Raw genomic sequence first — 24,516 nt, 5'->3', positions numbered from 1 at the left:
TGAACTTATGATGACTTTCACTACTGTGTCTCTCCTCTCCTCACAACATTTTCTTCCCCCCTTATTTCGAATTATTTTTAATAGTAAAATAAAAGAAATATAGATTATACAAATTAACAAAACTTATTTTTTGACTAGAGGATTTTTTTCATTCAAGTAAACAGCCCTCAAAAAATGACTATCATTATTGGCCAGAAGGAAGAATGTACTATATTGTATTGCATTGTATTTCAAGATGTGTTCTAGTAGGGAGGAGTACAATACAGTATTTCAAATATCAAGGCACGAGTTTCCCTCATCACAAATCTCAACGATGAAAGTAAGCTGCAATCACTACATGCTGAGGTAGCTTTCTATCTATCTATTAATCTATTAACCTCACTTCATTCCCAACAACATGAGAGAAAAGAGTTTGGTTACATCACACACAGTCTCTGATGACTCACTAGTGGTCACTTTACAACTACAGTATGTCAAAACTCACAATTTATGATCTCCATCTATGTATGTATATGTAAATATTAAAAGCAGTGCAAATCAAAATGGTTACAAAATTTTTTTTAGAAAGCAATGTGATTACAAACACCTTCATACATATTTTGATTTATAAAAATAAGAACTATTCTGGAATGACAGATATCACTGCATAAAAAGCAACAGCGGTAATCTGATAAAATAATACAAATAATGACTACTGCTACTGCTGGCACACCAGACCAAAACACACACACACACACAACAATAAACTCCATTACCACAGTTTTACACAAAATCTTAAAAGTAAGTACAATACTACACTTGGCTGGACTACTCAAGGAATCATATCCAAAGCACTACAGTATTAACACACTGCAGGATAAACCTTTACATACAAGCCTCAGCTTTATGTCCAGAATATATATAAATAACTGAAAAAAGTAAACAATCTTAACATGTCTATAATATCAAGTTTCTTAATATAAACTTGCAATTTCTTTAATATTCCTGAAAGATGTCTGAATGTTCTTAAGTTCATGTAAATGTATTTCAAATGTGTGCAAGATCAATTCTTAGTACAGTACCTCTCTAAATAAGGGTTTCATATTGTCTGTATCTATATAAGGGATGAAATATATGAAAAGGTCAATTTTATTTTCCTCTACACACTACTAAAATAATCAGAACAAAATAATTATGAAGTAACTTAAACTTTGTATCCTTGACATATAAAATGATCTACAAATTCACCTTGGACAAGTTCAGAATATGATCATCTTTCCACATGACACCTACAACAGCATAAAAAGTAAACCTGTATTCCCAACAAAAATAATACTTTTGAGACAGCATAAGGAATTAATCAACAAATACTACGACACTGACACTGTACATGAACACCCAACACAAACTATCAGTACCATACACAACACAACTCATTCTTCAGTAAGCCTTCATAACTTATATCTAAGTAACTACTCTACTTAGAAGTATTTATCATCACACAGAAACCTTGAACTTCCAACATGACCGTTAACACTTTTGTTGCCCCTCATCTTATCAAATCGCAATTTTCTTATCTGACCTTTATCTTAACCATGATACCTCAGTTACTGTGTGGGTGGCCATGTTACTACTTATTTTTGTATCCTAATTTATTCTCCTTATCCCCTCCTCCATTCTCTATTCTATAAAGTTACAGGAACATCTGATAAATCCTTTTATCCTTTTGACAGCTTAAATCAGAAAACTCAATTTATGACCAAGTCAATGAGGAACAACTTGTATAACACCCACCAAATCATATGAGTTTGACCCCGACGAGTCTTGTGGCTGGGGTGAACCTTACGTTTACCCACCTGCAACTTCCAGGAGTCAAACCCATAGCATATAGCAGACAATAGAATTATATATGAACAAGATATTCTGAACTACCATCAGGTTATAAAATAGGTGGCATATAAAGTCCCAATATTCTAATACTGTATACATCAGTTGGCTCGGACTTCTGTAGTACACTCTTAACCAAAAGTTCTCAAGCCTATTATCAATAAACAATTTGCTACAACCATATACAGTTCTCAAATATCTTCTATAAAAGTTTGCTATAATTCAGAACTCATAATACTTTTCCACCCTTGAAGCTCTGTCATCAGTATATCATGATCACCCCAGCACTGTAGTAGTCTTCATTTTAGATCATCTGCTGTTCTAACCTCTATTTTCTACTGCCTAAAGTTACATTAAGTACAGCTAATCATTTACTATATTACTGAGCAATGTTCTTAGTAACAACTTCAAAAATAGTAAACTTAACTCCTTCATGTAGTCTCCTAATTTTGCAGGGTTGTTTCTCCTTTGTACTGTACTGTTGTCTGTACACTTATATTAAGCTATCTTTGAATTTTTTATTACATGAATGAAAATTTACCTCCAGCTCAAACTATTTTTATTTCTGTTGTGACATGAAAGGGGTTTACTTAATAACACATTAGACTTATAGCCCAGGGGCACGAACACAACCCCTCGGCGAGGCCGGGTGGAAGGCGCGTTCCCGTCTACCTCGTACACAGAGTTGGACGCCCTCAACTAAACTGACCTTCATCTAGAGGTTACGAACTTAAAAAACTTCAGAATGTACCATAAAGAATGTTAACTTTCTCAGCACTATGGACACTATCAGTCAACTCAAACATTTGCCCTCTGCTACCATTCACATCAAGATGATAGCACTCAAATAAAATAAAATTAATAAACAATATCTCTAAAATTGTCTAAACCCAAAGATTATTAAGATAAAGAAAAAAAAATCTAATTCTTTACACTTTGACAAATGTATATTCACCGATTCGCCGAAAAAGATGTTAGTTCACACGTTCACTGATAATTGCAAAAACAAAAAATCCAAGGTATTGTATACATAAGAACAACATTCAAGGAATTTTTGAGTCTCATACTACAGGAAAAACTGACATACTTCAATGTCTATGTTATATACATCTGGAAGGGTTAAAGCCCCATACAGTATGAATGGTATGTAGTAATGTATGAAGATATAAATATGTGTGATGAGGCACTACAGCTGAAGACTACTAAAAAACTTAACACAATTTAAACACCATAATTTATCTGGAAAAAGTTTGTTTTACATTTAAAATCCCCAAATTCATAAAAAAAAAAAATCACAATATTAATAGAATGTGAGTTAAATGGAGAATGACTGATAGGGCCAACAGTTGTGTGAAGAAAGTCAGCAGAGAATCACAGGGAGGTAGAAGCAGAAAAACAAGCGGTTAACCAAGAGAGTGCACAAGATCACTAAATCTTCCAATAATACCATTTCCATTACTTAATAATTCCATATCCTAACATAAACTAAAGTCTTTTATTCTAGAAAGTTCCTGACTGTCCATTCATCTTTTTTGTATGAGATATGAAAGTCAAAATACTGTATTGAAAAGTATTAATGCAGTAAGCCAGAGTAAATCATGTAACTCATCCTCCATCATCAGGTCAGACAACCGAGGACAATAAACAGAAGACAATAAAGAAAGGTGGCCAGGAATCAATAAGATGTATCACCAATCTCTTCCTCGCTTATATAGGAAAAATACAGCCCATTATTAGACCATATCATAGTCACTTTTTGTTAACGGATGACAAATGGTACCATTGAAAAAAAGAACTGTCGGGTCTGTCCAATAAAACACTGATTGCATGAGCCTTGTCCTTGAAAACTGACACACTAAGCATCGAAGCATATCTAGCAAGTACTATAAGTGCAATTTTGCACTCTGAGGGTTACTTAAATTCTTTTACCTATCAGCTCTCACTGTAATGTAATAAATGTGACCTGTCATCATTGTCTAACACCACCTCTTTGTTAATGCCCAGGGCCCACTCAACCTGTTCATGATTCGCAAGTTACAATTAAATATTCTACATTTATCCGGTTATTACAGATGGGAAAACAATTAAACTGGTGCAAGGATGGAATACGAGTACAGAATTATTCAAGGTGTAAGGAAAGTCTGTGTACATCTGCAACAATTAAAAATAAAGTTACAACATTTAACTTATTTGACTTACAATAAATGTTGGAAGTGGATACCATTCCCAATATTTATTTCAAGAAGAACAAGGTATATAATAATGTAGGTATAATAAGGAACAACTATAGTGTTAGTTATTCCAGGTACATAGGGACTTTTCTACCACTCTGTATAACACTCACTCACAATCAATGGCAGATATATAATTATCCCCATAATCATGACATAAGGAATATGGACCATAAAAATCAGCTGGATAATATAACTGGAGAGCTGCGAATCAGTTCTCTGGCTACTTAACCGTCATGTAAATCTAAGACAACTAGTCAGGCCCTGAAGGAACAGTGGAATGTTTGGTACAACAAGAAATACCAGCATAATGTATGGGTACTGCAGGTATTTTTATATAGTTTACAGATCTCTGATACAAGGCAGAGAAACATTATAACTGAGAGGACATTACCTACTTGATGAGAAATGTGAAGTGTGCAAAATGACACAGGGACTACACTACGGACCGTTAGCTACCAACAAACCTCACTTGAAACAATAAGTAACAGTTACAGATGAGGACAGTTTGATAGCACAGGTCCTACATATATGAATGGGACAAATACTGAAGCTTCTGGGCAGTAATCTTAATTGTATAACTCAAAAAATTTTCTACTTAAGGATGATGAGATTTATTTTGCAGGAGTCACTGAGCCACGTTTGGTAGAAGGACCACTCCATGACAATGACTCTAAGATACAGTATAAAATATTTTGGTGCAGTACAAAGATTCTAAAAAGGAAAACATTACAAAGTGTTTCCTCTATCCACAAAGCCTCTAATAATTTTTTACAGAACTATCTACTTGAACTTTAATAAAGATTATGTTGTATGATCCTCAATTCTATTCCCATCTACAATAAGTGAAGGATCTACATCAAACCTCTCCTCAAAAACTACTATTCATTAATATTCTGAATATATATTATACAGGTGTATATGATAATGAATAATGCTTTCATTGTTAACTATATTATACTAATAACTGTTTATTCATATATGTATTATCAACTTATACTGCATATGATAAGTGAATATTGATTTTCACATTAGTGTAAATATATATACTGTATAAACTTTATATGTTTATTCTGTTTTTTTAAATATATGTCCAATCACTCTTCTGCTCTCATACTCACTGCTCTATAATACTCCTCAACATTATTATTCACCATCTCTATTCATCTCTTACACAATCTACCTAACCTACTTACACCTCCATTCATACCCTCCAAAAATATTCTTCATCAAGCTACCATCAGTTGCACATTCCACCAAGTTGCATCATCTTCTTGAGATTTCTTCCAGGTGAATTTCTACACTCCCCTAACTCTGAATATATTCTACAACTACTACTCTCAACAAGAAAGGTTTTTGCATTGACAGAGTTGGAATAAGTTCTCCAACCTGCAAGACTTATACATAAACAACCACAAGAGACTGCCAACTAATTATCAAGACCTCTTTAAGCCTCCCACAACACTTACTATTTCTCTACCCTACATTACTTTCTATATCCTATTTATAACACTGTTCCTAGATTTTTTAAAACTCATATTGTATACAGGTATGTTCCAATTCTTTGCCATTCAAGCTCAGTAAAATTACAATGATAGAGGTCATCTCTCTTGTAGGTGAGGAACTTGCTCTTGTATGTATTCTGTCTCCTGGTTCAATACATTTTCATAGAAGAAACATTTTATTCAGATATTCAAGCCATTTTCCACTGTATCTGCAAGGTGGCCAGAGTCTAAAGCAAACATAGATTCTCTCTCTATTTGGTATTATCTATTCACTCTTAGTGCTGTAACATCCCCATTCTAATCAATGTTTTCTTTTTTTTAATACCAATAAAGAACCATCAACATCTACATCCACCAGCTGTGATATATTCCACTCTGTACCATCATGGTCTAGAAAAAATTACCTACATTCACTTAATATCATCATCATCATCATTGTTGTTTTATGGCCATTTTCCACTACATAGGTAACTATGAAGACACAACACATCCCTGACAGTCAAATACAGTAATTATGAAGGTACCAAAATATATAAAAACATGCTTCACTCTTTCCTACATAACCCCAATTAAAATATGGATGACAAACTACTGCTTTAGCATCAGTCAATAAATAAATCATCAATAAATATTATCTTCTTGAATCTGAAAGTAAGTGACCCTAACTCTCAGTAACTTGGTGCATCTTTCATAAACAGTCTTTAACTATATATTGGAATGTGAATGAAACTGTAAAACCAAACTGCATTTCTTGGTTAATCCTCACAGTCCATTGATGTGAAACAAAACAAATGCAGGTGGTACTAAACAAGATGAATGCTATATATGGAACTCTCCAGCAGTCCTGATAACAAGCAATTAACCTGGCCCCAGAGGAGAACACATTATGTCTTGCGTTAGAACAAACAAAATATCAACAACAATACCTGTATATAAGGCTATTACGACCACCTACAGATTGATGCGCCTGAACCTACCCTCATTGTGCTGGGGCGGGGGAGCAAGCACATCATTGTGTGGATCCTGGCCCTCTGGATTAGCCGCAGGGTTTACAGGTGCAGCGATGGGTTGATTATTCTCGGCCACTGGAGGCGCTGGCCGCTCTACAACTGCTGGTCCTGTGAGAAGAAAAGAAATGTTTGTCGTGACCAACTGACCATTTGTCTTGAGATTTAAACACTTACTTTTCATAATTATTAGCAGTTTTTACAACAATATTACCTTTGATTTTTTTTGCACTACATAATAAAATATCCATCAACAGGACGAAGTGGTAGTATGGACAAGATCACTACCATGAAAATATTTGTTAAGGAAACGATGAATATAGAGGAGCATTTCCCAGTAGCATTATAAATTAAGTTAGTTGATAATAAGTTAGTAAGGAAGCATTAACCCAAGCTTTAAAGTATTAGTGGTAGTTAAAGGGGCTCAAAGGACAATATCAACCATAACTTTAAGAGATACAGAACTTCATTACTCTTTTAAATGTTTATTGGTCAGCTGGTTGTAAGGCTATGGCTCCCTGTCACAGCAATCAAGGAGACTATGAGAATGTAATACCATCTGTTACTCTTATAAAGTGAAAATAATTCTGATACTTTATACCTATTCACTAACTGGTAGACACTGTATACCTATTCACTAACTGGTAGACACTGTATACCTATTCACTAACTGTGGTAACAACTAAACTGTTTTGTATTGCCTCTGCATAAATAAAAACCAATGGTAATGAGGGAATGTGCTACAGAAAAAATAGTGGCTACCGGTAGTCACTACTCACTAGCTACAGTGTTTTGTTGGTTGAGTGAAGGAGTTGTCTATCTACACAACTATTATCTTTCCTCTATATCCACATGCTTGGAGCGGGGGGAGGGTGATCAGAGGGAGACAAACCTCAAGACAGGGAGGACATGGCCCGGACAGAAGTGCAAGAAGAGCGTAGAAAGCGACAGGATATGGTTGAAACAACATACAAGAATGTTCCACAGGCATTGCATATCCTCAGCTTGCACATTAAGTAAACAAAAAATATCATTAACTTCCAACCTGTTTATAATGTTTTAAGTAGTTCACTATGCATACTAAGTTGAGTCATCAGATTTTTACAATACAGTACAGTACTGTATATTGGGACTATTAAAATTATTTTCACTCAAACTTCACCAATTTTCAAATTTTGGCACAGGAATAAATAATAGTTCCAGGAGGTACTTCTGAGCCAGTAGAAGAAGATATCATAACCACAGAGGCACAGAACCAAGATGTTTGCTACAAGTGTCTTTTATCTCCTTAAAAGCCTTTTCTTGCTAAGCTACAGTGATTGGAATCAAGAACAAAAACAGATTCTCTTGTCACTTTCCATCCATCAGTGTAAGTGTCAGGACAGATGCATGAGACTAGGAAGGTCTGTACCCCAGGCAGTGATCAAGCAAGGAGGGTTAGTGAAAAATTAAGAACCACAGAAAATTCCCACAATAACAATTTAGGAGGAACAGTCTCAAGATGACTTATACAGTATATTTACATCAATCCTCACCTTGGACTGGTTTAACCTGGGGTTGCTGAAGGACATGAGCCTGGGTGACCTTAGAAAACCGAGGCTTGGCTAAACCATGGAACTCTTGTATGGGGGCGGGGATTATGTATCGTCCTGCTACCAACACAAAACAAACATTGGCACTCAAATAATAACAAAACAAAAAGTCTCCCACCACCAAAAAATAAAATCCTGTCTTCTTTTTTACTCAGATCTGCCATTTGTACTGACTTACACCAATAAAGATCATTACTACACTAAAACCTCGGTGTAACAGAGAGTTGCATTACCAACAAAAATATTTTAGCTCAGCTCTGATGCATACAGATACATCACCACATAAAAATGATAAATAATTTGATAAACATCTCTACTGAAACATCACATTATACACCAGATCTTCAGCCCAAATACAACAGATCTGAGACAACATGAGCAAACCAAGGAAAAGGGAAGAACAATTATACAACTACATCTTCTTGTGTGTGAAAAATTTTGTTGTGTTTTGTGTTTATACTTAAATTGTGGAGTAAAGTTCTTCTGGCAGTAAAAGCAACAACACAATCAAACTCTTAACTCTACCATAAACTGAGAAAAGGAAAGAATTCAACCCATCTTTTCCACGACAACATTAACGTCCCCTATTTCCATCATATCACACTGAGCGTATAAAAAGGGACTAAAAAATTCAATCCTGTTTTGTAGACGATAAAACGAGGAAGAGACCAGTGACATATTGTTATCGAGCATCTCACAAGTGTATGGTGTCAACTAGACCCTCAGAGCCTCCGAGACACATGTGCACGTATAAAACACAGACAGACAGACAGACATACAGCTACAACAACAAATTGACAGCCAGACAGAGCTACAACAACAGAAAGACAGACATACAAATATAACAGCAAGCAGACTTACAGACATACAGCTACAATAACAAACAGACAGGCAGACTCAAACCTACAACAGACAGACAGACAGATAATGCCATACCACAATACAGTACATTAAAATATTTCACATTTTCAAGGAATTAAAAACAAAAAACAAGAAGTCTAAAAAAAATTTATAATCCTGGAGGACACACAAGCACATGATTCAGAACAAGACCTCACCTGGTGGCTGGATTTGTGGATTTCCTTCATTTGGGTTCAGTTGCTCTACAGGTTGAGGGTTTCTGTCAACGGGGAGCACTGAGTTGACGGGTTGAGGGGCGATTAACGTGTCTCGTACTCCACTGTCTTGTATGGCATTGGCTACCGGTGCATTCTGTGCTGCTGTTGAGTACGAATAACATGAGCCATTACAAACAAATTTACACACTGTATAGATTAATACTACTGTAATATATTAAAAGTTCTGAACCTCTGTCTTAAACTATGCTAATCCAGGGCAGCTGTTAACATACTGTAAGAGTACCACTTAACCCCTTTACTATGGGGCCGCCACTTGTTCAGGAAGGAGCCCTTACACAAGGGGTCAGTAGACTATCTCCACTGACTCCTTCATTACGGGGGACGTCACTTTTAATATGCTATTTACCTAATGCCAGACGATTTTATTCAGCTCAGAGGCGACCCCGTATACAAGGGGTTAAGATCATTGCTGTTAAGATGATGACTTGAACCCTGACCTGAGATGATTGTAAAATCCTACCAAGATCTCAAAGTGTTAAAATGACTCTCAGCTTGGTGGCACAAACAATGAACAGTGCAGATCTACAAAATATGAATTTTTGCAACAACATAAGATTAGCTAAGATACTACGTATTATGATTACAACTAAATTACCTTCTTCATATTGTAACTTAAGTAAGATCATTGTTTATGTACCTTGGTACTGTATTAAATGTAAGCATAAATCATCCCCTTCTACAGTTCATTAAATTAAACAGCCAAACATGGATTGTGAAAAAGATGTACTTAAATCATCATCACCACCTTTTACAGCCATTATATAAGCAGTGTTTACCTGATGGTATTGTATCATAGTTGGCATCAGGTAAATTTGAAGCAAACTCTATACCTGGCTGCCCTTCCTATCACCAAACTATTTTTACAGAGTAGGAACTGGGCATTATACACATGACTTCACAGTGCCCTCTTTGCTGGCAAAGCAGGTTTATGTCGTGGGAGGAAATACTGTACAGGATGACATAAAAAGTTCATTGTTCAGAGAGTCCAGTCTCAAAAAAATAAAAAACATTAAATTTATATCCCATCATATATAAAGCTGGAGTAAGAAGCACCAGTTATATCAGAAACACAAAAAACTAACTGCTTGAAAGATGGAGTGTTGTTCCACCATGTTAGACCAGATTAAAGCACAGGATGTATAATTTCACAAAGCTCTCAATCAAGTTCTTAACCCCTTCACTGTGAGGATGCCGGTAGCTAACACCAGGTGATAGCAATCCACTTCTACATAAACCCGAACAAAAATACCATTCCATTTCAATACCTAAACAGTACATACAACACAAATGGAGACAGAACACAGATTTTTTCCTAATTTTTGCAAGCAGGAAAAGCTAAGTACTGCACTGTCCGGACATCCAGGAGCTTCAACATCGCTTTACTTTTTACACAGGAACAGAGATGATGAGAACATAAGTATTTATTTAGAGTACTATTACATAAAGTGCTCCGGAAAAGTCTCCAGTTATAAATACTTAAAAAAAATGCATGCATGCTAATGGTAAAGAAAATAGTTAGGAAAACATGCCATGCTCTTGATACTTTAGAGAAATGCTGTTAGTCATTCACACTCCAAGCCCCTACAGCATTATTACACAACTGATGAGTGTATGAGGTGTTTGGGGTGGCTGAGAGTATTGGAGAGGATGTAAAGAGGTTCTCTGAGGTGGTTGATAGAGAGGGGAAAAGGAGCAATATGAGAGGGATGATAGAGGAAATAGGGGCAACATGAGAGGGACGACAAAGGAGGGAATACGAATAACATGAGAGGGATAATTAAAGGACAGGACAGGATGATAAAGAGGGTGAACAAAGGCAACACAAGAGGTAATGTTGCCAGTGTGTGGTGGAGAGAGTGAGAGCCTACACTATGGTAAAAGGGAGATGACAAAAAGAAGATAGAAGACAAAGAAAATCCACAATAACAGAGCAACCTCGAGGCAGCTCATTGTGGTCAGTCCGTTGGGGGAGGGGGAGGGGAACTTCTTTGGTAGTACAGTATGGCATTACAGATAAATGAAGTAGTAACATTGAGGAAGAAATACATGGTGCACTTTTACACATGATTAGCTATTCCCCTCTTTGGTTGATTGGTCAGACCTAATCAACTTTGTGATCCCCTTTCTATGATTGGTCAGTACATTAGGCAGTATAAATGACACGGTTACTGTACGGTATATATATATTTTTTATTCATATCTAGGTTAAGTGGGCACTTTTATAATACTGCTATGACCGTATGGGAATTTTCACCACCTAAATCTGGACTTGTATTGTATTTATATTTTGAATAAAGTTCTTCATATGAACCTGAATACCCCCCCCCCCCTTTATTCTTACCTAATCTTTTTCCTGCTTCTCATTCATTATTATTATTATTATTATTATTATTATTATTATTATTACTACAGTATTATTATTATTACCATCATCATTATTTTCCTTTTATATATTTATTGAAGCAAATCTCATTCATTATAGCACATAATAATATTTTTCTCTAACTCTATTATCCTCAACCCCTTTTCAATAATATGACTATGATAAAATTTTCCATTTTCCATTAATATTTTCTCATGGGTATTAATTTTCACTCTTTTAAGTTGATACACCAGCGTCTTTACCACCTACAGTTAGTCAGCCTGTACACACAGGTCTCCTCTCCTCTACACACTCATCACTAGAAACAGTTCTTCAGGAAATATACTGAGGAAATAGTGAACAAATTGACTGGGCAAGACTAAGAAATGGCATTTAAAAGACATAAAAGATAGTGTTTGGGGGACCATTTTGTAGTACTATAAACAGAGTGGTTAAAAGGACCTAACAGTCAGATGGCAAATTTTAATCTAGACAGGTAAGAATTAAGAACAGTCCATATACATTAAAGGTGTACAGTACAGTGCTGTTTGAAGGTTATGCAATAAATCATATAACATGAGTGTATGTGTGTGTGCTGCTGCATCATGTGGAAGGTAAGTGTGTCGGGTACAGTATTGCACAAGCACTGCTCCTGTGCCACACACCTGCTGGTTCCTTGGGCATATCAGCAACACTGAACCTGGGTTTCTTGCGGGGAGCATTAGGGGGATCTCTTGGAACGATGGGAATCTCACGATGGAACGTGATGCCTTGCATTCCCTTGTCTCGTGTGTTGACAGCCCCCCTCCTGACGTAGCCCAGTTGGCCAGGCCCATAGTAAGGCTCTGGGAGTTATGAAGTCTCAAGTTAGTGAGATTTATAACTCTCAATATCTCATCTTTTCTTTTACTTTAATAACAACAGTAAGAGCAATACAGTACATATTTCTGGTTACCATTGATAACCATGCCTTTCCATTTTACGTAAATAAAACCAACTTGCTGAATTTTCTCCCAGTAATATTCATTAAGTTTGGTCATATAGTTTTAACTCATCTATAAAAAAAAAGTTTTCACACTGACAGTATGGCAGTAAATAACTGTGACTGAGTACTGTATACTGCACACTGAACCATGAAACATTTTTTATGTTATGTACCAGTGTATCACAACAGGGTCTGTAACAGGTCAAAGAAAATACTATCAAAGAAATGAAAATTGTAAAACATTTTTTGACCATTAACAACCTGTCTCAAAATATAAAACAAATTACATGTTGAGAATATTTCCCAGTTACTTAAGATAAAGAATGAGAGAGATGTGGTGGAGCAGGAGAGGAAAGAGTTAGGAACAACCAAAGGTTACACATAGAGAAGGAAGACCAGAATGACTGATCCCATAACAACCAAGGGATCAATAAGGCAGAGGTGAAGATCATGTACATCCTGTTATCAGACTACTGTACTGTTGGGGAAGAATGACAATACCTGTACAGTACATGACACATATCACGAGGTATGACTCGGCACATCTCTGATGGTGATCCCCACACAAATGTAACAGACGAATAATCTTTATGAAAAACTGAATTACATACGAGCTTTACCCCAGACCATTTAAGACGAGTGCATGGTTAATTACTCTTTCATTCTTTCAGTCCTTTTCCTGCTGTAATACAAGGTGGCCATAATCAATATGCTGTACAGCCCTTCCACTCATTTGCTCTGATTCACATACTCATTCTCACTACAGAAACATGGGTGTTCTTTCTCCACAAGGCTTCAGGTACCTATCTGGTTTAACCCCGCTGCTTCACACAAGAGCAACACATCTCTCCCTCAGTGTCATGCTCTCCATTGGTCCATGCACCTCACTACTTCCTGTATATCTGTCCACCCACTTCTAATTTAGCCTTCACCCCATCTTTCCATCTCTTTCTTGGTTTTCCCCTCAAACTAATATTAGTTACAACTCAAACTGATATTAGTTACAACTTACCTTCATAACATGCAATGTATTGAAGAAAAAAATCACTAATAAAGCTTTTACTGTACAAGTACATACAAAATATATCAAGAAAAAAAATTCCTTCCTTAATTGTTATAAATACTAACACCTAAGCTTTACTATCATATACAGTACTTAAAAATACTTTTGTTTCTTTACTACAGGTGTATATTGGTTTTCCACTTAGACAAAGTTATGTCGCAGATATTTATAAACAATAAGGAAGAAGATTATATTTCATAAATTACAACTAAATTTGTTCATCAACAATAAAAATACTAACATCATATCCAACAACTTTACAACACATATAAAGTAAACTCCAGAGCCTCACATTACACTAATACTCTACATATAGTCCTAAAAGTCTCACTATGGGCACTGTACTAATAATCTCACCTCTGTTTTCAATATTAGGTAAGTTCATGGGACCGGGGACTATGTTAGGCTGAGCTACGGCCATCTTCTCTCGCTGCACCGCTGCTGCTTCATCCTTCGCCTAGAAAAATTCAGGTTCGTTAAAATCTGTGATCATAATGGATGTTGTTATATTGGGATAATATTACTTATGGTTACATGATGCTAAACATACTAATAAATATACAGACGACAAAACCAGGGATGGTTTTAACGATTTATAGTAGATTTGGAAAAGGCACATGACACATTTGGTTTTTCTGTCACAAAACTATTGGTACAGTATTATGAACAAAGCAGAGTAATAACTAAGTATACAGTACAGTACAGAGTGTCTCATGGGTTGCACACTATAGGCAGACTAATGTTCTTCTTCTTCAGGTGAAAGAATCCTAATAAAGATAACAAAGACTTTGAGACTAGAGGAAAGACTCAGTTTAATAATTGATAACAACCAAGCATGTTATGATCACCTCACCTGAAAAATACAAACAAAAAAGGTAACATTAATATTCCTACAGTGTGTGACCTATGAGACACCCTGCACAACACATCAACAGCAATCAATAATTTACCATCAACATACTGAACACATAGAGAAAATAAATCAATCAAAGCAGGCATATAATCAAAGCAACATCATTATTATTTACAACAGGTAATTTTAACGAGAGAAAACTGACAACCTATCACAAGCCAGAGATTCACATAAAGGTACAGAACAGGTTTACCGTATATGTTTATCTTATACGGTTTACCACGAAGGTTCTGGGTATGGATGCAAGATACGTTTCTCACACACATTCATGGTTTATTATTTCATCTTCAATATTTTTTTTTGTACTTGTTAGCTGTTGGTGTAAACTTTAGATGCTGTTTGTCTTTATTAGTAGAATGTTTTGTTTAACTTTCTTACTAACACATTCTAAATTTTATTGGGAATTTCTTCAGATAGATGTAGCTGTGACATTTAAGAGTTATCTGACAAAGAGCCAAAAAGAAATTAATGACACTGAGATAATGTATAACAAATGCCCCCAAAAATAAAATAATTAACCATACTCGACCAACAACACATCTGCTCACATCACTCTCACCCACCACTTACCAATAACAAGATGCTTTACAAAGTAGTGATCATTCTCTACAAATAAAAAAAAAACATTTAGAGCAGAAAAAAGTAGCCAGAAATATAAGTACAGTACAGTATCAATATATCCAAAATACCCAAAAAAGCGACAAAATAGCGAGACACCAAGATTCCAACATCGTATCATAAAGCCACAAAGGGAAGACATATATAACTGAAGTATTCATCTCCTTTTGGAATTTACAACACAGGCAATACTCAAGCTCTGGGACAGCACTGTAATACAATGTTCTCAAGTGTTCTAAATGTAACATGATGACAAGAAAAGTGCTGCCCATTACTCAGTATGACATCAGAGCTCTACCTTCGTGTGATCAGCCTCATGTGCTACCGCTGAGGCTTTGAGCTTTGACACATTATCCTGGCACTCAGTCAGCTCAGCAACAGTGTTTGCTATTTTGACATTCGCACTATCCACATTGGTCTTCAGAATCCCATTTCTTGACTTCTCCTGAAAGGGGTTTGAGGAGTGCAATCTAATTAGAGACTTATAGATACTTAAAGAGAAATTAGCCATTGCTTGTGGTGCCAAGGGTAATGCCACATAATAAACCTCAGTGATCAGATATTATTTAAATACATATACCATAGCCACCCCAAACATTACAAGCTCTTAAGCCAACCCAAGAGAAGATTTTGAAGAGTGCAGACAGTGCAACCTCCTCCCATAATACACAACAGTGAAAAATCAACCCAAGATACCATATCCCCAGACACAGACATGGCTTATCTTATCTTATCTTATAGTGAAAGGCAGAGTCTTAGAACTACAACATAAAAGTCATTATTTTTCTGGTGTAATCATTCTACCTTCTGTTCCTTTGCCTTAAGCTCTCTAACCAAGGTTTCAAGCTCAGAAAGTTTATCGGTGCATTCAGTCAATTCACCGAAGGTTATGGTAACTTTCCTCCTTAGATCGTTCGCCGAGTATTGCAGGAGGTTGCTTCTGGATTTCTCCTGCAATAGTTTGAGGCTGAAGCTTCAAAATGATTCTGTGGTTCATAATCTTCCCCAGTAATGATAACCTATTTACTTCTACCTTCTCACCGATCTACTCCACTCCCCTGCCTTTTCATTATTTCATTTCAATATGCTCAACCCCATCTTGTTGGTACTATATAGCTAAATTTCAATGTTTCAAGCATTCAAATTCTTTAATAACAGGGAATCAGGTTATTCATAGCTGCATCTTATATTAGACCAATGTGTTTTCTGAAGCACAGTGGTACTTTTGGTTACAATGAGTGTGTGGTTGTATGAAAATAGGTTCAAGGGTATATGTAACAGGTACAAGGATATCTGCAACAGGTACAAGGATATCTGCAACAGGTACAAGGATATTTGCAACAGGTACAAGGATATCTGCTACAGGTACAAGGATATCTGCAACAGGTACAAGGATATCTGCAACAGGTACAAGGATATCTGCAACAGGTACAAGGATATTTGCTGCAGGTACAAGGATATCTGCAACAGGTACAAGGATATCTGCAACAGGTACAAGGATGGATGAAAACAAGAAACGAGTAGTTGAATATATGATGATCTCAACACATGAAGACCAAGAATGTGGGATAGATGAATGTAAAAGTGCCAAAAAGAAATAAAAATATGAAAAACAAAAGAGAGCCAATGGAAGAGGGTTTAATGAGTATGTCAGAACAACAATGAGGTGAGAGTATGATAAGAGGATGGTCAGTGTGGCATGCTGGAACAAGTAGTGTAGAGCGAGAAAGAAAAAAAGCACAATGAAACACCTAATCCCATCCCATTTTGGGCTCAGAAATCTACTTAAATTATCCCACTAAAGGAGAAGAATTTGGTTCCCTGATAACGAGGAAAACATTAGGTTAGGTTAGGTTCTTGGCCTGAGAACAAGTGAATCCTAGTATGATGGGCTACCAGTGGCCTCCCTGTAGGACTGAAACCTTTGTGGATACATAGTACAGTACTGTATTTATGTTATATATATAAATGCTGTGCAAGAAAATAAAACAAAAATTATAATCTTCAACAAATTAAAAAATAACCATAATACAAATACTTTACTAACAAAATATATATATAAACAAAGGAAAAATATAATTATACAGGAAACAGAATTAAAAAAGACAAAGGGAACAAAATTATATTGTCTACATGAAATTACCAATGTGATGGGTTACAACACAACTGCACAAAGCACTAATACAAATGAGATTTAAAAGAACACAGTGGATTTATGATAACACTGGATTTAAGAGATTATTTTATAAGACCCAGACAAGCTTTACTGTTTATAGGATAACACACATACACACCCAGTTCACATGTCAAAACAACCATCACCAGTACCATTAATACACTGAGACATATTCATCATTTTAATACACTCAGCAGCCTTAACCCATTCACTACAGGGATGCCACCTTCAACACATGTCTTCTATTTGGCCAATACCAGATAATTTTATTCAGCTTAGAGAGAATCCAACATACAGAGAGTTAAATCCTCTAACAGTACATGATAATATTTTCTAACTCTCCCGACACGTAGAGACAGAATGGTCGGTGAGTTGAATTTACCGATTATATCTTGAGGATTTTAAAATCTTAAATCACTCTATCTTATCAGTCACCTTAGGCCTTCACCTTCCCCTCCCCGGCCCCCACTACCTAAATCATTACCTATAAACATAAAACATCAACTGCCAATTTATCTTTTAAAACCACTGGAGGAAAAACCAAGTGCATGTCAAACATTTATAGACAAAACAACAGCAAAAAATACAACATTTATTTATCAGTGCCATTTAAAAAAAAAATCACACAAATGCAGACTCATGTATCGCTCCCTCAAAAGTCATAAGCCAGCCAGTTTGATGTGGAGTTTATACTTTAAAAGCATATACTGTACACAGTAAGTACATGTCAACACAATAGAGGTTCACATGACACATTACCAACATTATTATTCAAAATATGTTTTATTTCATCCACAGTGGCCAGTTTATATTCTGTTACTGTACTTTGTGAATCTCTTAACACCACATCGAGACAACAGGAGTCGTAGTGTTTATTTTTAAATTCATCAGTCCCCTCCGTAAAGATACTTTTTGAAGCGAGTGTACATAACTATAAGAGTTGAAAGACTGATGACGTTTTACATATAATACAGTTGGCTGCAATACTTCATAAAAAATAAAAAGGGAAGTGTGTGATAAAAATAGACGAGACAAGAATAATGGGAAGGAATAATGATTCTTCTGTGTCCAATGGTTAAGTGGGTAGCATCCAAACTTGATAATTTTTGGGGGAGACTTGAGGGTGTTTAATTTATTAAAACAATATTATGATATAACAGAGAATAACAAGGTATTAATTAATGAAAAAGCTGGTGAGTGTTTGCCTCATATTAGCATATAATGTAGCTACTTCCAAACTCAACAAAAGGCCATGTCCTGCAACTTAAAACTGTACAGTACAGTACTGCATTCTGAATCACACCGGATTAACTAATGTACCAACAACATTTTATCAACAAAAAACCCAATGCATATCAGTGATGCAAAACCTATCATTGAAATACTGTATAACAAGGTAACATTATACTGTATGAAGGATCTGATTTATATAGAACCCCCATACAATAGTGAGGTCTTGAACTGAACTCATCACATAATAACCAAGCAAAGAAAAAACCTTGACACAGAATGAGCTGTATTGCCTGAGTTGTTAAAACACTGACTTGCCTTTCCAAAATAAAACCTTAATGAAGACTATCCAATGAGAGAGAGTGAAAGAAACCCTAAAAAAATATCACACTTGAGGAAAGACCTACTGTATGCCTGCCTGGGAAAAAATCTACGGGATACTAACAAACTGTCTGACCGACAAAAAACTGGCTGGTTCAGTCTTTAAAGGTGGATTTTTAGTTTACATTGAGTTTCATTTTAGTATTTTCAATGATAAAATACCTCTGCCAGTTGTTCCTTGACGGTCCCCATCTTGGCTTCAAACTCGCGCTCCACGTCACGTTTAGTCTGAACAACAATATCAGCTAATCCATCTGAAGCACTCTGAATTTCCTCACACTCTTTCTTAAGTGCTACAAGTTCTGAATTACAAGTTGCTAGTGAAATTGTGAGATGTGTTCTTTTCACTGTTACCTATAAAAATAATAATTACACTAGAAAACACCTGTACTTCTCTCCTCTCAATAGACAACTCAACACACAACACAGAAGCTAATAGACACAGGTAGCTGGTGAAATATGACACCTACTGTACGTCAAGATTTTCGCAGATTATTAATTTGCCGCAATAAACCGAAAGTGGGGAAAGATTATATGCGTACTGTACATTCTCGCTCCACTGCACAGACATAACCAAACCGTAATAGTGTACAGTACTTCACGTTCTATTATACAGTACATGTCAGTTTCTAATAAGCACCAAAAGTAAATAAATTTGAACAGTTAATCCTTAACCAGCAGCAAAGAATTCCCTAGTCCACCACCATGTGCACAAAAATGGAGTGCAAGAACATGAACGTCCAATGATGATGGCCGCTATTCCTACAGCTAACGTCCACTGATGATGGCCGCCGTACAGTACTACATACACCAAGACTTAAATTGTTAGTTAAGACAGTTGAATTGATGACAAAATAATACCCCTGAACAAGCCAATTACTACTGCATTAGTAACAGCTACAGCAATGAACCTCTGCTGTTGTCCATTAACCTGATGCCATTCCAATAAGCCAACTTCATATTGGTATTGATAATGTTACATTGTACTAGATCAACACCAAGCCTGTATGGTAAATCTATATAAACATCATTTAGGAATTACATATTAAACAGCACTACATAAAAATCACCCAAAATATATATCTCTTACATATTTTTAAACCACTCAGGTCTTGTTGGCTGGAGGGAGGAGAGGACAGTGTGTTAACAAGCTAATAAAAAACTCTAAATAAACATTCAAATATTTCTACAAAACTAATCAGTCTCATAAAAGAGTAAACAACATGACTATAACAAGACTGCGAAACAGAAGAACTCGAGTATGATTTTTTTGAGAAACTCGGAACAAAAGTCAACAACTCTAACATCAAGACATAAACACAGGAAATATTTCAAAGCAATACTGTACTGTAGTCTCTGACAGGCACTGATAGATAGATTACTAATAAGATATAGATAAATAGATAGATACACAGATAGATAAAAACAGAGATATATTGAATAAATATCTATACTGTACATCTATCTATCTATCTACAGTATCTATATTGTACAGTATAAGAGTTATTCCCCTGTAACATTCACACTGCTTGCCAACACTGTCAGCCAAAACATTAAATAACCTATTAATGGAGTGCCTGAAAAGAAAGGAATGTTCTTATTGTTCAGCTCTGTCCACTAATCATCATGAGCACTGAACAGTGAACATTCTGTACAACACTTAAGTACTGTATAAAGTTCCCAACACATGGCTTCTGTGTACCAGTTACCATTCTTATCATCATTTTATGGTCAATGCTTGGCTGAGGTTAGGTGAGCTACTGCTTCTTTACAACTCCCTTACCTGCTCAAGTTGTCGTTTTAGTGTGTTGATGAGAGTGTCCTTCTCAGCGATGGCCTCCACCGCATCATCCCGCTCTGTGACAAGGCGGAGGTGGGTGTCCTTGGCCTTGACAAGATCAGCATCACGATCTTCTATCTGTTGTGCTAATGTCTCCTAAAATAGTAATAATAAAAAATAAAATAAATAGAAAAATATAAATAAAATATATATTAGACACCAGTGTACCATGCTGAAAATAGTCTAGGCATGTGCAGTTTGATCAAAACATCATTAAAAGCTTGAAGCAAGTTGAAATTACCCTTTGGAATATAAAATTAGGTTAGGTTAGGTTAAGTTAGGCTTGGTTTGGGTTAGATAGCTTTTGATTGAACTACACATGCTCAGAACATTTTCAGCAAGGTACAGTCTCAGCATCTCAGCACATAACACTTGTATAATTTTTTTTAATGATTTACAGAATATTATTAAGTTAAACCCAGCCATGTAGAATGCTATGTACCTGTACAGTACTGTACTGTACATAGGCTACCAGCCCTCCTAGTATTGTTCCATCTTCCAAATCTTCACTATATGATTATTAATATATTTATTCCTCACTGTATCTGTCACCTCAGCTGATGAAAAACTTATAGAAGAGAACAGTACAGATAGACCCCAATCTATGAGTTACAGTCCTGTAAAACCTCTCGTAAATCAATTTTTAATATAACTAATTCCTCGTAAATAAGGGTCTGCCTATAGAGTATTACATATTATGAATGACCAATCACAAAACTCCTTCATATGATGTGAATTTTCTCCGCATGACTTAAACCTTTAAAAGTAAAAAAGAAAAAATGGCAACACTATCGACAGGTGTGTATTAACCACAGGTGTGTACAGTATACCTACCTAACTAAAACCTCAAATGCCAACCATCATTCATGTCCAAACACCTGATATACTTCAATTCATAAGAAGACTAGAATTAGCATTCAAGTGTGGAAATTTGTTTTACCTCATTAGAGTAAAAATAAATATAATGTACAGTATTCCAATGAGAAGAGAAGAGAATAAGAAAAGCAATACAGTATAAAGATAAAATAAACCAGGTTATGAGACTGTCTGCATCATCACTGGAACCACAAACTGTCTGGCTCATAGAGGTCATCTTAATAATCACGAGAATATGGACAACCTCACTGCTTTGATTCACAGATACACAAAAGAAGTTGAAGAAACCCACCAAAAGCTTAAGTTGTACAAGTAAGCTGTGTTCAGCAAGTTATGTAAGGTATCCCTACTTGTTCATCTTTATATATTACAAAGTTGTAGAGTCCCCAGAAAAATCTTTCAGTGTTTTTAAAGTGTAAAATATCAGCCTTTAAACATCACAAAAACTCAACTCCAAGAAGACGAAAAACTGGAAACTATGAAAGAATTTTAGACAAGAAACACTTTTACTGTTCTTCAGATGCAACACAATACAACTCACAATGCGTTCTTGCATCTTGATCAGTTTGTTCTTCAAGTCAGTTATCTCATAAGTTTTCTTGCTGTTATCCTGTTCCTTGTTCTTCAGAAAGTTTTCGCCCTCTTCTAACTTCTTTTTTAACTTGGCAGATAAACCGTCCATTTCATGTACGGTTTCTTGTAGTGCTGCGTTCTTGTTGTCCGACTGTTCCTGCTTCATGGCACTGAAATGTGAGAAAGTAAATGGATCTGTGAGTTTTATCTCAAAAAATAATTTAATAATAATAATAATAATAATAAAAATAATAATAATAATAACAACACCTATACTGGTAATAATAAACAAAGCAGACATTTTAGGCAACATCTTAAGCTCCACCAGAAACAATACAGTAGTATAAAGACAACGAGCCATCACAAAGGTCACACAAGATTGAAATGTTAAGTGATACAAGACTAAGGTTCTTCACCACACACTGACCGTACACTTACAAGTAGCTAAATCATCTTATCCTAGTTTTGACACTTGGTGATTCATCTCATAAATAGTGTCTCATCAAGGGATTATTTTACTCATTCTTTTATCTTTTATTCTTAATTTAAATATATGGTAGTACCTGTACTAGTAAAATTATTGTTATAATCTAGACGTCAGATTCATCAGAATGAACCACTTCAGGGAATTTCTTTTTAACAGAAAATTTGGTTCTTACCTCATGGATAGAAAAAACTAGGTATACAGGTATTACAAATTTCCTTTTCTGGTTTTTCGGTGTTTTCATCCTTAATATACTTCTCCACAACATGGGAAGCTATCAGAGAAGCTGCCATTACTTGTTTAAACATGACCCAAGAGACAAACAACATTTCAGACTTTATTTCTTCCATTATATACACAAGAAAACCTGGCAGCAGCTTATATTATTTATATAAAAATATTAATACTCTACAGTATACCAAAAATAACAAGAATTTATGGCAATTTTTGTATTAGTAGTTCATCAAATTTACCTAAGCAGCAAAGACTCTTCTTTTGCAATGACATAAATAACTTATTGTAAATAACAAAAACCAACCAAACAGGAACTAACTTCCTAGGATTGAAACGTATTATATTGTCATCTATTTCAGGTTATATTTACCCAATAAAAACGAAATGGAAAACAATAAATCGGGATTTTGAAATTCCTCCACCCACTTTGTTCTTTTCATGAGATAAGGATCATAAGACACAAGTTTTCTTCTGTAGAAAATAATCCATTGGCTCCCTCTCATGAGCCTAATGTCTCAAGTATTACCCATAAGGATTCCTTCACAAAATAACAAGGAAAAGGTGGTATTTGTCTCCTAACTTCTGTCAACAACTGAGATATTTATAACATGAAAAAATTAAGTAAACTGTTTACAACATATCAAGACAGGGACAATACACTGACAGAGCGAATGTGATATATATTTTAATGGTTGTTTTAGGCATGAGACAGTTAAGACAGCAAGAAGTAAGTAATACACATGCCAGGGGTGACACACACACACACTCTCACCTTATTTTAATCTCTGCTTGTAATTTTTCCAGTTCTTGTTGTGCGTCGGCATTTTGTGAAGATAACGTCCAGTAATTAAAGCCGAAGATGAGGATTATTATGACTAAACCCACCACAATAAATGGGGGTGTCCGGCCACTGCCTCTTCGTATCATCTTGACTGCCACACAACCAGTTTGTCCCGATGAGTTCATCAGTTCAGTCGCATAAAATGTAAACCAATTTATACATAAATATTTGTTATCATCTATATTAAATACTATTTTCACAACAAATTAACAATAATGCAATTCCTTAAGTATTAATTAATGTTTTGATGTGATAATCAGTTGATACATGGTAGTTTAAGCCGTGGTCAGACTACAGGTCGGGAAGGTGTCCACAGATGACAACACAGGTGCCTGGCAACCTTATAGTCATTCAACAACGCTCTATGATGTTAACTATATATAAATACAGTAGTACATTAAATAATACATCCATGATATTGTTGTATATTCAGATATATAAGGGTTGGTATAACACATGTTTATTAATAAACTTAACAACATTACCCGTGACGGCCTCTAGTACGAAGTAAATAAGTCTACTCATTTGATATTTCAACTTATTTTACCTTGATTTATAAATAATAACCCAATTTGGATGAAATTTAACCTAATTGTGATT

The 24,516-nt window shown here is 35.5% G+C and overlaps 1 protein-coding gene across 1 annotated transcript in view; it reads right to left on the bottom strand.

Moving 5' to 3' along the window:
* Positions 1-24,041, bottom strand: part of LOC121867516 — a 37,395-nt gene extending 13,354 nt beyond the window's left edge. The window contains exons 1-10 of the mRNA XM_042367492.1: positions 23,848-24,041; positions 22,326-22,527; positions 20,852-21,004; positions 19,231-19,422; positions 15,580-15,726; positions 14,108-14,207; positions 12,368-12,547; positions 9,260-9,421; positions 8,145-8,261; positions 6,580-6,720 (exon numbers count right to left, since the gene is read on the bottom strand). Of these exons, the coding sequence (XP_042223426.1) occupies positions 6,580-6,720; positions 8,145-8,261; positions 9,260-9,421; positions 12,368-12,547; positions 14,108-14,207; positions 15,580-15,726; positions 19,231-19,422; positions 20,852-21,004; positions 22,326-22,527; positions 23,848-24,041 (1,588 nt within the window). The remainder of the gene's footprint in view (positions 1-6,579; positions 6,721-8,144; positions 8,262-9,259; positions 9,422-12,367; positions 12,548-14,107; positions 14,208-15,579; positions 15,727-19,230; positions 19,423-20,851; positions 21,005-22,325; positions 22,528-23,847) is intronic.
* Positions 24,042-24,516: the final 475 nt, after the last annotated feature.

The sequence above is a fragment of the Homarus americanus genome, unplaced genomic scaffold (genome assembly GCF_018991925.1).
Source record: "Homarus americanus isolate GMGI-L3 unplaced genomic scaffold, GMGI_Hamer_2.0 scaffold23598, whole genome shotgun sequence".
Lineage (NCBI taxonomy): Eukaryota > Metazoa > Arthropoda > Malacostraca > Decapoda > Nephropidae > Homarus > Homarus americanus.
The sequence above is the reverse complement of the archived record's forward strand: the minus strand, read 5'-3'. Positions and strand labels throughout refer to the sequence as shown.